A 16,225-nucleotide genomic window follows, 5' to 3' on the forward strand; every position below is an offset into this window, starting at 1 on the left:
TTGTATATAGTTTCTATGATATTAAGGTGTGTTCCCTCTATCCCTGCACTGTAGAGAGTTTTAATCAAGAAGGATGCTGACTTTGTCAAATACTTTTTCAGCTTCTATTGAGAGTATCATATGGTTCTTGTTCTTTCATTAATGTAGTGCATCACATTGATTGATTTGCGGGTGTTGCAACAACCTTGCAGCCCAGGAATAAATCCCACTCTGTCATGGTGAATAATCCTTTTAATGTACTGTTGGATCCTATTGGATAGTATCTTGTGAGAATTTTCACATCGGTGTTCATCAAGGATACTGGTCTGTAATTCTCCTTTTTGGTGGGGTCTTTGTCTGGCTTTGGAGTCAAGATAAAGCTGGCCTCATAGAAGGGTTTGGAAGTCTTCCTTCCATTTCTATTTTTTGAAACAGTTTCAAGAGAGAAGGTATTGATTCTTTTTTAAATGTTTGGTAGAGGGCGCCTGGGTGGCTCAGTGGGTTAAGCCGCTGCCTTCGGCTCAGGTCATGATCTCAGAGTCCTGGGATCGAGTCCTGCATCTGGCTCTCTGCTCAGCGGGGAGCCTGCTTCCCTCTTTCTCTCTCTGCCTGCCTCTCCATCTACTTGTGATTTCTCTCCGTCAAATAAATAAATAAAATCTAAAAAAAAAATAAAAAGTTTGGTAGAATTCCCTTGGGAAGCTGTCTGGCCCTGGGCTCTAGTTTGTTGGGAGTTTTGTGGGGTTTTTAAAAGATTTTATTTATTTATTTGACACACAGAGATCACAAGTAGGCAGAGAGGCAGGCAGAGAGAGAGGAGGAAGCAGGCTCCCCGCTGATCAGAGAGCTTGATGCGGGGCTCAATCCCAGGATCCTGAGATCATGACCTGAGCTGAAGGCAGAGACTTTAACCCACTGAGCCACCCAGGAGCCCCTGTTGGGAAGTTTTTGATGACTGCTTCAATTTCTGCTGGTTATAGGTCTGTTCAGGTTTTCTGTCTTCCTATTTCAGTTTTGGTAGCTTTTACATTCCTAGGAATGCAGCCATTTCTTCCAGATTGCCTAATTTGTTGGCATATAGTTGCTCATAATATGTTCTTGTAACTGTATTTTGTTGGTGTTGGTTGTGATCTCTCCTGTATCATTCATGATTTTACTTATTTGGGTCCTTTCTCTTCTCTTTTTGATAAGTCTGGCCAGGGGGTTTTCAATCTTATTAATTGTGCTTCTCTTTTTTAGGGTGAGTTTTTCCATCCTGTCATTCTCCTACCTTGCAGAAAGTGGTCACTTTTCTATTTGTACAAATATAGCATTTTTTTCTTAGAACTCCGGTTGAGTTCACAGGTGTTCAGAATGATTTGATAGCTATCTCTGAACTCCTGGGACAAAAGTAAGGTCTCCTACTCCTCTGACATCTTGGAAAATCTTCCTTTCTTAATATCATAAGTGATTTAAGGAGATATAAATGAAAAGATCAAGGTGTCATTTGTCATATATAAAACTTGAGAAATTACTTTATGTTAATATTTAATTATAGTGTTTGTATTATAATATGGTTATGCTCATAACAGCAGTGTAAACATTTATAAACCTTCTGGAAAGAATCTTGTAAATTATGCAAGTTTTAAGTATTCACATTTATCGACCTGGAATCCACCCATGAGGTGTGTATTCTGAGGAAACCAGGGGAGATGCAGGCATCTGGAGGACACAGAAGCACCACGTGAACAAAGGACTCTTGCGAGCTGAGGAAGCAAACTCAGCGAGTATATTTAGCAGAAAATTCCAGGGAAACAGGAGAGCAAGTGCGACGAGGGACCCAGGACTGGAGTGTGCCAGATGTGTTTGGGGAAGAGCACAGAGGCCAGTGTGCCTGAGCAAGGGACTGAGTGTTAGGAAATGAGATCAGAAAGTTAGAGGAGTTGGATCAAGGAGGGCCTTGAAGGCCACAGTAAGGACTTTGGACTTTGAGTAAGGAAAGCAGGAGCTGGGTGGTCCTGACCAGAGGCCGTGATGTAGGTTCTAAAAGGATCAGGAGCTACTTTTTGGAACAGAGTCTATGAAAGGTCAAGGACAGAAGAGGCCCGGGTCAGTTAGGATGCTACCGCAATATCCAGCCAAGACAGCGGGGTGGCTTGGACTTGTGAGATTCTCTTTTGATGGCAGAGCTGGTGGATGGGATGTGGGATAAGAGGTAAAGACAGGAGTCAGGAGACTCCATGGGTTTGAGCTGAACAATAGGGTGAATGAAATCCTAATTACTGGATGGAACAGCACTGGGGGAGAAGTCGGTTTTCGGAAGAAGGAATCCAGTGATTGACTCTGACAGAGAGCTGTCCACGCTGGGGGTCGCCTGAGCTTATTGTAAGGCAGTCTGTAGTCATGTGGCTATTCCCCGTGGCCCTTTCTCTCCTCCTCTGACGTTTCTTCCAGAAGACAAGATCTCTGGTCTGCAGCTTCCAGCAGGGACTTCCAGACAAAAAGGAAAGGAGCGGAGAAACTGTATGTTGATGACAAGGCACTTTAACTTGTTTACAGCAGCGAACGTTATCAGAATGGAGGAGAGTGGCATCTCTGTTGGGGTGAGGTACATAAGTGATGGGTCCCCATAATTATTCTGTGAAGACTCACTGGTAATTAACCCGAGGCAACAAAAGGAATTAGTGAAAAGTGAAAACACTGACCAATCTGTTACATAAAGTGTGTGCCAAATTAGCTGCCAGTTGACATACGTGTGACAAAGTTGACCGAGGAACAAGGGCACCTGGGTGGCTCGGTCAGTTAAACGTCTGCCTTCAGCTCAGGTCATGGTTCCAGAGTTGGGCTTCCTGTTCCTCCCTCTCCCCGATTTGTGCTCTCTCTCTTTCAAATAAATAAGTAAAATCTTTAAAAATTAATATAAAATAAAAATAAAACCAAGGAGTAAAATGTTCTCAGAAGCCAATTTGTTGACAGTCTGGGCTGGCTTTGCACTGGAATTTGAATGTACTTTTACCCACTCTGCAAGAGTATCCAAATTATTGGGCGCCTGGGTGGCTCAGTGGGTTAAGCCACTGCCTTCGGCTTAGGTCATGATCTCAGGGTCCTGAGATCGAGTCCCGCATCGGGCTCTCTGCTCAGCAGGGAGCCTGCTTCCCTCTCTCTCTCTCTCCGCCTGCCTGTCTACTTGTGATTTCTCTCTGTCAAATAAATAAATAAAATCTTAAAAAAAAAAAAAGAGTATCCAAATTACTGAGAAACATATTCATATTGGTAAACTTTTACCCAAATAAACAAGAGATTAAATCTTTTTTTAAACTTATGTGTTTACCCCACAACGTGGGCCCTCTATATAGGGCAGCTCTCACCATACTGTTGAGCACAGAAGAAAATTTGGAACACGTTTATCGTATTTCTATGTTAACAGCCTTCCGGGCTTGACTGTGCCATGTCACAGGTCATGAGGGGGCAGAGGAAGCCTTTGGTGTCACCTTGTGGTCAAAAAGACACAAGGTCAAATTTATTTTTCTGAAGTTGGGCCCCAGCATCAGAGAATAGCAACATCAAGGAGAATTGTTGCTATGTGAGAGTACAGGTGTCCTATTATTTTTCTTTTTAAAGATTTTATTTGTTTATTTGACAGACAGAGATCACAAGTAGGCAGAGAGGCAGGCGGAGGGCGGGGGGGGGGGGGCAGGGGGGAGCAGGCTCCCTGCTGAGCAGAGAGCCGGATGTGGAGCTTGATCCCAGTACCCTGGGATCATGACCTGAGCCAAGGCAGAGGCTTTAACCCACTGAGCCACCCAGGGGCCCCTGTCTGTTGTATTATTAATCAGACTAACAGTCTTTTACATGACAGAGCAGAAGGTAACGTAACTAATGCTCAGCATTTTCAGGTTTTTAAAATGATTTTTTAAAAAGATTTTATTTATTTATTTGACAGAGAGAGAGAGACAGTGGGAGAGGGAGAAGCAGGCTTCCTGCTGAGCAGGGAGCCCAATGCAGGGCTGATCCCGGACCCCAGGATCATGATCTGAGCCAAAAGCAGATGTTTAACAACTGAGCCACCCAGGCACACCACATTTTTTTTTTTAAGAAGTAAATAATCTCCTATCATCCTATTTATTTGCTTATTTCCCCAAACAACAAAGAAATAAGTAAGTGAATAGACCCCATGAGATTATTCATTTAGGTTAGGTGAGATCATGATTCTCTATCACTGAGTAAATTCGGCAGAAAGCAAATAATAACTTTTTACTGCATCATGCTGAAAACAGACTGTTATGCAAAGATCATTTCTATTCCAAGCTACCAGTTCTCTCCTATTATAGATATACCATTAAAAAATTAATTTTAGGGACACCTGGGTGGCTCAGTGGGTTAAGCCTCTGCCTTCGGCTCTGGTCCTGGTCTCAGAGTCCTGGGATCGAGCCCCGCATCTGGCTCTCTGCTTGGCGGGGAGCCTGCTTCCTCCTCTCTCTCTGTCTGTCTCTCTGCCTACTTGTGATCTCTGTCTGTCAAATAAATAAATAAATCTTTAAAAAAAATTAATTTTAGGGGCACTTGGGAGGCTCAGTGGGTTAAGCCTCTGCCTTCAGCTCAGGTCATCATCTCAGGGTCCTGGGATGGAGTCCCGCGTCCGGCTCTCTGCTCAGGAGGGAGCTTTCTTCCCCCTCTCTCTCTGCCTGCTGCTCTGCCTACTTGTGATCTCTCTCTGTCAAATCAATAAATCTTTTTAAAAATTAATTTTATGGGGGCTCTGCCTCTGCTAGTATTCCCTCTCTCTGCTTCTCTGTCTGTCAAATAAATAAATAAAATCTTTAAAGAAAGATCAAAATGGAAAAATTAATTTTATTTTTAATTTTTTAAAAGATTTTATTTTTTTGAGAGAGAGATTACAAGTAGTGGGGAGGGGCAGAGGAAGAGTGAGAAGCAGATCTCTCTACTGAGAAGGAAGCCCAAAGTGGGACTCAGTCCCAGAACCCTGGGGTCATGACTTGAGCTAAAGCCAGATGCTTAACCGACAAAGCCACCTAGGCACCTCCCAAAATTAACTAACTTTAATATGTATCAAGATGTAGTAATTTTAAATGTGCATACATATATAGTTATATGAAATTATGACAAATGAAAATTTCTAAAACTTTAAACCCTAATTTTTAAAAAAGATTTTATTTATTTGTCAGAGAGAGGGTGCGTGCACAAGCGGGGGAGCAGCAGGCAGAGGGAGAAGCAGGCTCCCTGCTGAGAAAGAAGCCCGATGTGGGGCTTAATCCCATGGCTTTGGGATCATGACTTAAGCCAAAGGCAGATGCTTAACCGACTGAGCCACCCAGGTGCCCCAAACCTTAATATTTGAAATACAATCAAATATAGTATTTTTTTAAATGTTGTATTTATTTAAATAATCTCTATATCCCAGGCGGGAACCAAATTCATGACCCTGAGATCAAAAGTAGCATGCTCTTTTTTTTTTTTTTAAGATTTTATTTATTTGACAGACAGAGATCACAAGCAGGCAGAGAGGCAGATTGGGGGGGGAGCAGGCTCCCTGCCGAGCAGAGAGCCCGACGCGGGGCTCGATCCCAGGACCCCAAGATCATGACCCGAGCCGAAGGCAGAGGCCCTAACCCACTGAGCCACCCAGGCACCCCACGAGTCACATGCTCTTTTGACTGAGCCAGCCCAAGTGCCCCTTATAAGATCGTATTCTTACTTAAAACACCAATTATAACACATTAATTTGAATGTCGTGAAGAAAAACTGTATACATAAGAAAATATAAGTAACAATAATTGTGCATTGCTCTGATTTTAACCAAATTAATTTCCTCAAAATGTTCCAGTTCATTTAGTACAATTCAAAGTAGGACTTTTGGAATTACATTTACTTTTAAAAGATTTATTTACTTATTTTAGAGAGAGAGGAGGGAGCATTAAGCAGGAGAGGACAGGAGGAGGGGGAGAGAGAATCGCAAGCCGACTTCATGCTCAGCAGAGCCGGATATGGGAACCAAGAGCCAGATGCTGAGCCAACAGTGCCACCCAGGCACCTCCGGAATTACTTTTTTTTTTAAAAGACTTTATTTATTTATTTGACAGAGAGACATCACAAGTAGGCAGAGAGGCAGGCAGAGAGAGCGGGGGGTGGGTGGGGGGCAAGCTTCCTGCTGAGCAGAGAGCCCGACGTGGGGCTTGATCCCAGGACCCTGAGATCATGACCTGAGCCGAAGGCAGAGGCTTAACCCACTGAGCCACCCAGGCGCCCCGGAATTACTTTTTGAAGAAGAATACAATCACTGTTAGAATTAAAGTGACATTTTAAATGGCCATTTAACACACAGGAGCTCTGAAAATATGTGCAGAAGACTCCCACTCTATTGGTGGCAGTGCTGAGGCTAATTGGTGGCGCTGGGTCACAGAGCTATGCCCTCGCTGCAGGAGAGGCTTTGAATGTGAGTTTCTGGCAGTTTTAGCTCCAGTTGGGATGGGGAACGGTCTTTGTCCTTCATGAAGAGGTACAGTGCAGGGTGCCCTCTGTGCACAGAGGGGTTCAGATGCTCCACAGCTAAAACAAATGACAAATGTCGGCTGCACGGAACAGAAAACTCAGTTATCTTCTCACATAATAAGCAGATCAGAGGGAGCCTAATTCAGGTCTGGGCAGTGACCCAACAATGTCAATGCCGTTCTGTGTAGCATGTTGCCATGCTGCCCAATGAGTCCACGATGATACCTTCAGCCAGCACATCCAGCCTCAAGATCAGAAGAAAGGGACTGAGCGAAGCTCTTCTAGAAATCCTCAGCAGACATCCACTTAGATCTCTTTGACCAGAATTGTGTCATGAAGCCAACTCTGGAAATGAGGGAAGCTGGGAAATTATTTAGCTGCCCCTCCCCCCGAAAGTGGAATTTTGTAATAACAAAAAGGAAGAAAATGGAGATAGGATGTATGATGGGCACCGTCTGCTCTGATTAGCCTCGAGCCTGAGAGGATGATCAGAATCGCCCACACGTTTCTCTATTCTCATATCATCTCAAAGCCAACCTCACAGGGGCAGGAGCTCTCAGTCCCTGGCACAAGCATGGAGCAGGGGTGGGAGGTGACGGGCGGTGCCCGTCACAGGCCACAGACAGTTCTGCTGGGGCGCTGCTGGCCTCCATCCTTCTCAACCTCTGTGATGTCACACTGGGACTTCTTTCCTTCCACCCTGGGCTGTAGCTTCCGAGGCTGCTGTGGTCATGGGGCTCCTGGAGCCAGCAGGGGCGAGGGAGCCTAGTGGCTCTGATCTCCCCTGCCGGCGCGGGAGGTCCAGCCATGCCGCTCTTGAAGGACGCTGTGCCCCTCATGAAGGAGCCCCATCCCCCGCCTCAGGCTCCTCTTCCATGGATCCTCCCCAGCCTGTTTGCCGCCTTCAATGTCGTGCTGCTGGTGGTTTTCAGTGGCCTCTTCTTCGCATTCCCGTGAGTCTCCCTCCCACACAAGCTGCAGGTTTCCTACAGAGACAGAAAGGAACACAGATAATGACAGTGCAGAGGCAGCGGAAATGCCCAAGAGGGGCGAGAGGAGGCAAATGTGCAGGGAACGGAATGTGCAAACACACAGGCAGTACAGCGCTTGGTGCCTCTGAGAGCTGCAGGTCGCTCGCAACACTGAGTGACATTTTGTGGAGTCACTAAGGATCTGTCACGAGCCAGGAGATTTAGAGTGGGGTTCAAGGTATGTGGGTTCTGACCAAGTGGACAGGATCGGTGGGTCTCGGGGGGAGCTTCAGGCCACTGCGATGAGGGCCAAGCCCTGCTCTGGTTTCAGTTGCAGGTGGCTGGCCCAGAACGGGGAGTGGGCCTTTCCCCTCGTCACAGGCCTCCTCTGTGTCCTCACCATCTTCAGTCTGGTTTCACTCAATTTCTCAGACCCCGGCATCTTGCATCAAGGTGAGTGTTGGCCCCTGGGAGAAGGAGGCAGCCCCTCCTGAGGGGCCCCTCCCGTCTCCCCTCTTCAGGCCTCAGGACCTTTTCACCGTACCTCCTCATTTGCCCCTCAAGTGACTCTGGCACTTCATTGTTCCAGGCACGGAGGCGTGGAAAAACAAATTTCTGGAGGTTTTCCAGCCACCTTGTGTGGGAGGGCCCAGGCAGGCCAGAAAGAGAAGCCAGTTCTTTGAAATGACTCAGTTCTCCCTCCATTAAAGCATCAATCACAGTTTCAAAGGGCTGAGTCCTCACAGAATACTTCTGGCTGGAAACCTGCCTTGCCTTTGAACGCCCAGCTCTCTGTGCTTGGGCAGCCTGCTCAATGGAGACGAGGGATACCCTCACTCACCTCTTCCCCACACTTCCTGGAGCCCAGTAATGACCTGGGGCTGGCCTCCCTACCCCCCAGAGCAGCAGACTGACGGAAGGGCCTCCTGCTGCTGCCCAATCCTCTTCCCATGCCAGGCTCCAACGAACAGGGTCCCATGATGGTGCAGGTGGTGTGGGTGAACCACAGGGCCTTCCGCCTGCAGTGGTGCCAAAAGTGCTGCTTCCACCGCCCGCCCCGGACCTACCACTGTCCTTGGTGCAACATCTGTGTAGAAGTGAGTGCCTCTCCTGACTCGCCCACCACCCCCCCGCCCCGCCCCCTCACACAGGGGCCAGTGGAAAGCCTGAAACCACTTCTGGCACTGCTAAAGGCCAAGAGGGGCAGTAACGCCCAACCACTTTGGGTCACTCATGCAGGTCACTTCCTCTGTACATGCACCTGCCCAGGGAGACTGGCCTTTGCCTGCATAGGTGCAGTCACCCGCAGATGCATCCACACCTGTGCTGGGCCTGGTCAGGCCAGGGGGGAAAAGACACTACTGTCTTACCCCAGGCTTGCTGACTCTAGCTGCCCAAGGCCATCAGGCTAGCTGGAGGCCTGGCCGGGAAAGCTTCGCCTGTCCTCTTCTTGTCTGGGTCTCCTGGGCTCTGAGTGCTTGTCTGTGTCACGTACACAGCTGTCAAGGTTTATAAAGGTGCTGTTTTGTCTGTCCTCACAACCCTGGGAAGCAGGCTGAGCAAGGGTATTATTATCCTCAGTGGATGTAGGAAACAGAAGCCCAGAGATAGTCTATGTCCAGCCCACAGTTACACCAGAACGTGTCCCCAGACCAGGCAGGCCTTGTCTTAAAGGCCTTTTGATGCATGATCTTGTGAGCCACAGAGACCTAACAGCGCTCTGACAAAAATGCTAGCGCTAGGGACTTTGTGGCTGGGGTTCTTCCTAGGGATGAGACCCAGTTTGGTATGAGGGGCCACAGGCAGATGGCTTTTGGGAATGGGAGTTGGGGGGGTGGGTAAAGCCTCAGATTTGGGGGCGATGGAGACTGGTCCAGAGGTCCGGTCCTCGAGGCCTGCTCCCCTCCCTCTTATCCAGGACTTTGACCACCACTGCAAATGGGTCAATAACTGCATTGGTCACCGCAACTTCCGCTTCTTCATGCTGCTGGTCCTGTCCTTATTTCTCTACTCGGGTGCCATGCTGGTGACCTGCCTGATCTTCCTGGTGCGCACGACCCACCTGCCCTTCACCATGGACAAAGCCATCGCGTATCCTCCCCGGGTACCCACGTAGAGAACAGGGGGGAGGCGCGGGGGGTTGACCGGGGGCGGGGTCACGGGGGTAGAGCTACTGGCGCTGGGAGAATCCACTGGGATAGGCGGGGGTGGGAAGGGCCAGGGAGATGGGCGGGGCTAGGAGGGACGGCGGAGAGTCCAGAATCTACAGCAGGGTCACGGTGAGAAGTGCTAAAGGTGTCACCGGGCCTAGACAGCAGAGTGGGTTGAGGTGTACCGCGGCGCCGAGCGTTGGGAGCGGGCGGGGCTGTTTGGGGCGGAGTTGGGGAGGAGTCGGGGCGGGGCGGGGCGGGGCCAGGGAGGAGGGTCCCCGGCGCTGCTCCTTAGCGGGTGCGCAGCATCTTGGTGGCTGTACCTGCCGTCGGCTTCCTGGTGCCGCTTTTCCTGCTGCTGCTGATCCAGGCCAAGTCGGTGAGCGCGGCCGAGCGCTCCTACGAGGGCAAGGTACGCGAGGCCGAGCGGGGCGCCGGGATACAGGGTTGTGGATGGTCAACTTGGGCCTCAGGACCTCTGCCCTTAACGCTCCTTGTCCACCGCCCCGTCCCTAACCGGCTGACCTCCCTCGAAGGTGCCTCAGTTGCCCTTCTAGACCTAGATACACCTCCATCCTCCGCTGCTCGGGGGTCACCCTCCCTCCCGGGGGCACTGCATCCGGGGCCTACTGTGTGCTAGGCCTCGTGGGCTTCATTTTGAGCGACGGGTGAGGAGGTGAATAAGGCTACATCCTGCGCTTCTGTGGAAAAGGACCCTGAAATCAGAATAACACCCGCCAGACAGCGGTGAACGCCACGAAGAAGGGCCTGCCCTACGTTGAGTAACAGACTCACAGAGGGACTCAAGTTCAGTGAAGACCACCGCGCCGAGTAGGACGCGGCGTGCGGTGGTTTTGGACGTGCAGAAAACCGGGGCCGGGGTGGGGGTGGGGGCGGGTGAGAGCAGTGCAGGTGAGGGGTGCTGCCCGCAGGAAGGCAAGGAAGCCTGCACGCCTGTGGGATGTGGATAGGATCTGGGTAGGATGGTGAGGACCCAGCGCCCCCTGGAGCAGAAGGTGCCGTGGGAAAGAAGCGTACTGCTTGGGATTGGCCAGAATTAAAAGGCCCAGAAAGTTAGGTGGAGAATGGAGTCTTGGTTCAGGGAAAGCCTGGGAGCCAAGGAAGGATTTTTTTCCCCTTTTCTTAAATGTAGTAAAATTCATCCGTTTCAGTGCATTTCTATGAATTTTGAAAAGCATACAGTCTCGTCCTGTAACACACCATGATAAAGATTTATAATGGCGCCATCACCCCCCAAAAACTCCGTCATGGTCTTTTGTAGTCAGGTTCTCTCCCTGCCTGCAGCCCCTGGCAACCACTGATCTTTCTATCCCTGTAGTTTTTCCTTTTCCAGAAACTGGTATACATGGAATCATTGCCGTTTGAGCGGGCTTCTTGCACTCGGCATTAGCGATCCGTCCCTGCTGCTGCCCATACCAGTAGTTTTTTTCTTTTTATTGCTGTGTCCTATTGCGTCCTATGGATAGACTACCTTTTGTTTATCTGTTCTCCTACTGCAGGATATCCCTTGCTTATCTTTGATTAAATATCTGTTCCAGTCTTTTGCTCATTTAAAAAAAATTTGGGTTTTTTGAAATTACTGAATTCTACAAATTCTTGATATACTCGGGATTCAGATAAGTGTTTTGCAAATATTTTCTCCCAGTCTGTGGCTTGTCATCTCAATTTTTAAACAGTGTCTTCCAAAGATCAAAAGCTTTACATTTGGATGAAGTGCACTGTAGGTTGCTTTCTTTTATATACGGTGCTTTTGGTGTTGTAATTAAGAAAGCTTTGACTAGGAGGGCCTGGGTGGCTCAGTTGTTAAGTGTCTGCCTTCCACTCAGGCCATGATCCCAGGATCATGGGCTCCTTGCTTGGCAGGGAAACCTGCTTCTCCCTCTCCCACTCCCCCTGCTTGTGTTCCCTCTCCAGTTGTCTCTCTCTGTCAAATAAATATGTCAAATATTTATGTCAAATCTTAAAAAGAAAGAAAGAAAGAAAGAAAGAAAGAAAGCCTTGCCTAACCCAGTGTCATAAAGGTTTTTCTATACTTTCTTCCAGAAGTTTTATAGTTTTTGAATTTTATATTTAGGCCTATGATTCATTTTGGGTTAAATTTTGTATGTGAGGCAAGTGTTGGGTCAAGATTTATTACTTTTGCATAAGGGTTGTTCCCGCATCATTTGTTGAAAAGAATATTCTTCTTCCATTGAGTTACCTTTGAACATTTGTCAAAAATCAGTTGACTGAATAGTTGTAGGTGTATTTCTGGACTCCCTATTCTTTTGTCAATACCACACTGTCTTGATTATTAGGTTTGCATTATGTCTTGAAATCACACAGTGTGAGTTCTCCAGATTTGTTCTTTTTCAGAGTTCTTTTGGTCATTCTAGTTCCTTTTATTTGCCATATAACTTTTAGAACCAGCTTAATTTCCAAAAAGAAAAAAAAAAAAAGATTGCTGGGATTACATTGAACCTATAAGTCAATTAGGAAAATTGATACCTTAACAATATTGAGTTTTTGAACCCAGGAACCCCTTTCCTTTTATTTACTTCTTTGATTTCTATCATCAGTGTTTAGTAGTTTTCAGTATATAGATCTTGTATACATTGTGTTAGATCTTTTCTAAGTATTCATGTGCTATTATAAATGTGTTCTAAAATTTCATTTCTATTTATTATTTTAAGAAAATACAGTAGATCTTTGTTTATTGGTCTTGAATCTTGGATTTTGCTGGATTCACTTGTCCAAATAGCTTTTTTTGTTGATTCTACATAGAAAATCTTGTCATCTATGAATAAGGACAGTTTTATTTCTTCCTGTCCAACTTGGATGGCTTTCTTTCTTTTTTCTTCTTACTGCACTGTCTTGGATTTCCAGTACAGTGTTGAGTAGGAGTGATAACGGTGAACATACTTGGGGTGCCTGGGTGGCTCAGTGAGTTAAAGCCTCTGCCTCCGGCTCAGGTCATGATCCCAGGGTCCTGGGATCAAACCCCCAGGCTGCTTCCCCCTCTCTCTGCCTGCCTCTCTGCCTACTTGTGATCTCTGTCTGTCAAATAAATAAATAAAATCTTAAGAAAAAAAAGTGAACATCCTTGACGTAGGATGCCTTTAGCAGAACAGTGACCTGACTAAATGTTGGAGGGGGTGTTTGTTTTTTTTTTCCTTGAGTAGGCTCCACATGATATGTGGGGTTTGAACTCACAACCCTTAGACTGTGATCAAGAGTCAAATGCTCTTCCGACTGAGCCAGCCAGGCACCCTAACTAAAGGTTGTTTTAGGAAGGCTGTAGTTGGCCACATTGATGAGGGAGGGCTGGAAACAGGGAGACAACTGAAAGGACAGAGGAACCCTGCTTGGCCACTACCTCCCATCCCTACAGTCAGCACTCAATCACCCAAGCCTACCCCTGTTTGGCTCCCAGCCCACCTGTGACTCCTCTGCTCTTACCCATTAGCCCTTGCTCATTACCTCCTGTGGTCTGGTCTGCATGCCTTCTCTCCCCAACTTCAGACCATCATTTCAGCCTTTCCAGGGCAACATTCTCCCTTCCCATGTCCCATGGTTCTTCTAGCCCCCAGTCAGCCCATCGGCCCGTCCTTGCACCGCTGCTCAGATTGGGGCTCTCCCAGGCTATGATCTACCTGTAGTCTGTACTCTGTGAGTCACTGCACTCTGCAATGAATGTGACTCATTCATTCAGGGCTCTGTCCCGTTACCTCCAGAACCCACTTCAGGCGTTCATTCCCTTCCTATCTCCATCCCCAAACCACATCTCCCACGGCCACTTGCTTGGGGGTTGATAGCAAGAGCTCTGCAGCCAGAGTACATAAATTCAAACCACAGCTTTCTATCGGCAGGGAGATCTTGGGTCTGTCTCTTGGCCACCTGGTGCTTCAGTTTCCCCATCTGTAAAAGGGAGCTGCATGGGTTGATTTGTGTACAACACACACAACAGTGCCTGGTACAAGCAAATGCCCAGTAGAGCACTGCTGTTGTTACCAATCCTTCCCATCATCATTTACACGTTTGTGTCTCTCTAATCTTAAAATAAAGCAAACAGTCCTTAACATCATAGGCCTCCCTTCTGGCTGCTGCGCTCTCCCCTCCAGCAGAGGAGTATTTCTTGAACGAGTTGGCTCTGCTCACTTTCCCCTTCCAGTCTACTGCAGCCCTGCCTCTGCTCACTGTCACACTAACGTCATGCTCACCAAGTGGGCAGTGGCAGTCCTAAGACTCATCTTGTCCCACACCAGCGTGGTCCCACATGCACGTGCCATGGCCCTTGCCCAGCCTCTCAGGTCCCGGCTCTCTGCCCCCTAGAGTCTTGGCACCGGCTGCCTGCTCTGCTCCTCCATCCCCTCTCTGGGCTGCCCTGACCACTCACCAGCCGCCTGAAAGTTAAGGCTGGCTGTGTTGTTGGTGGTGTGTCCTCAGTGCCCAGTGCAGTGCCTAGGGCATTGCTGAGGCCCCAGAACAGTTATGAGCAAATGAGGGAATCTGTACCCAAAGGAACTGATACTGCTTTGGGAGAGAGGGAGGGAGGGAGCGAGAGAGCGAGGAAAGCCTGATCCCCTGATCCCTGGGGAAGAAGGGCAGAGAGCAGAGGCAGCAGGGAGCTGGGCAGGAGACATAGCGAGAAGATGCCCAATTTGGTTACCATCCTGTGGAGTGGGAGAGCATTCGATTTGGATTTGGAGCACGAGAACTGGGTCTGGAGCCAGTGAAAGAGGATAGTCAAGGAACTTCCGAGCTGCTGGATTCAGTTCACATCTGAGAGGCTCTTCTTGGGGAGAGGAAAGGTCTGCGCTTTGTTAGCAAGTTCTGATGAGTTCATTAGGCAATTATCTATCCCTCCTTCATGCATTGAACAAGTCAACATGTTTGTATGCCTCATATATATCTAATAAATCAAAAATTATTTCTCTAAATTTAAAATTCTAATTGTAAATGTAACCCAACTCTTCTAACCATTTAATTAAAATTGCAGATAGAATACCAGTTTCCTTTATTTGAATGCTTTAAACATATTAAAGTAGGCAAGAACTCAAAGTATCGCTCTGGTTAGTGTTGCTTTTTGGCACCAGTGGGTCATTGTGGAGGTGTCTGGACTTTTCCTTCCATAGGTTCACCTGCCCTGCATGGAGTTCTGGCTCCTTTTGGTGGAGAATAGTGTTGAAGGTCAATATCATCGTGACAGGGACATGGGACATAGGGCAGCTGGTAATGGACAGAGGTGGCCCTGGGCCACTTTTGGTCATGACGGACATTTTGTAGTGAAGGCTCTTGAAGTCAGCATGAGAATCAACTTGTGCTGGGGAAGAGGAGGAGGAGGGCAAGGCTGATGGATAGAGGGAGGGAAGGGGAAGAACTTGGTTAAAGAGTGTCCAGGGGAGGACTTGACCTTTGTTGCACAGATGCTCAGGGTCTTTGACCCAGACTTCCAGGGCCAAGTTATTTTGTTAAGGAATCTGGTGGCGCCCCAGGCAACTGCTCTTCTAGATGGTGAAATTCAGCTAACACCAGTTTGGGGGAAAAAAAAAAATGAGAGGTGGGAAAGTGGGAGGTGGGGGAGGGGCATGGAACTGGCTTTAGAGCAATTTAGCAACAAAAGGATCAGAAAGTATGTCTGGAGGGAGGTAGCAGGGGGGTGTGCAGGCGCCAAAAGAAACAGAAAAAGGGAGGATACTGCAAAAGGGGTACGGGTGATCGGGGAGGACCCCTGAGAAGGCAGAAGTGGGCGCAGTGCCGGGGGTTGCCTAGAGAGAGCTACTCAGGGGTGGGTGGGCTGGAGGAGGCCGGGGCTCCCTCTCTCTGCTTCTCTGCCCTTGGAGTCTTGCTGCCACCCTAAGCTGAGCTGACCGTTCAGGAAGGGCTGGGGGGGTTGCCTACCCAGTCCTGCAGGATCTGAGTTCCTCTTCTGGCCCTTGCCTCCCTCCAGTGCCGATACCTGCAGGGATACAACCCCTTTGACCACGGCTGTGCCAGCAACTGGTATTTAACAATTTGTGCACCGCTGGGACCCAAGTGAGTTGGCAGACCAGGGGCCCGAGAGGTGGCTCCTGGGGCTGAGGTGGGGGGGGGGCAGGATAAAGCCCAGTCATCACCCCTGGCCCCTTAGCCCAGCTCCAGGCCCTTATACTCCCTGGTTCTTCTTTCGGGGTTTTTTCCCGGGGCATGGTGAAAGCCTCTGGAACCCCCGGTTCCTCGCCTTTGTGGGTTCTTCACCCAAGGAATGGGGTGGAGGCACACTATAGCCTGGCTGAGACTGATCCTAGCTCTCTGCAGGGCCAAGCCTTGGGCTGTGTGCTCCCCAGGCTGAGGGGGACCAGGCCAGGAGGGCCATGACCCCTTTTGTCTGGCTTATTGCTCCCCAGGTACATGGCCAAAGCTGTCTGGCTACAGAGAATGGTGGGGTCTGACTGGGCGCCCATGCAGAACCTTCACTTCCCAATGTGCACCTCGGTGCTCAGTCCTCCAGCCAACCCAGGGCCTGTGCCTGGCCCCCAACTCCAACCTCTGAGTCTCTACAAACCAGGGAAGGTTCCCCCAGGGAGTGGTGAGGCTCCATCCCTCCAGGAGGTGAGGAGTGTGCTCGAGTGTGTGCGTGTTGGGAGAGAGGGTCTG

At 48.7% G+C, this 16,225-nt stretch overlaps 1 protein-coding gene across 5 annotated transcripts in view; it reads left to right on the forward strand.

The window, feature by feature from the left end:
- Window positions 1-7,165: 7,165 nt before the first annotated feature.
- The window catches only part of ZDHHC19 (zinc finger DHHC-type palmitoyltransferase 19), a 35,993-nt gene continuing 26,933 nt past the window's right edge, over window positions 7,166-16,225 (forward strand). For 2 of the 5 annotated variants that reach the window (XM_004745358.3, XM_004745359.3), the window contains exons 1-5: window positions 7,166-7,421; window positions 7,771-7,892; window positions 8,397-8,536; window positions 9,358-9,530; window positions 9,896-10,001. In XM_004745358.3, the coding sequence (XP_004745415.1) occupies window positions 7,276-7,421; window positions 7,771-7,892; window positions 8,397-8,536; window positions 9,358-9,530; window positions 9,896-10,001 (687 nt within the window). In that variant the 5' untranslated portion in view covers window positions 7,166-7,275. Of the gene's footprint in view, window positions 7,422-7,770; window positions 7,893-8,396; window positions 8,537-9,357; window positions 9,531-9,895; window positions 10,002-15,539; window positions 15,626-15,975; window positions 16,181-16,225 lie in introns of all 5 variants that reach the window. The other 3 variants (XM_045088759.1, XM_004745356.3, XM_045088760.1) reach the window with 3 other exon arrangements.

Source organism: Mustela putorius, unplaced genomic scaffold (genome assembly GCF_011764305.1).
Source record: "Mustela putorius furo isolate JIRA1106 unplaced genomic scaffold, ASM1176430v1.1 tig00003834_pilon_pilon_pilon, whole genome shotgun sequence".
NCBI classification, from domain to species: Eukaryota; Metazoa; Chordata; class Mammalia; order Carnivora; family Mustelidae; genus Mustela; species Mustela putorius.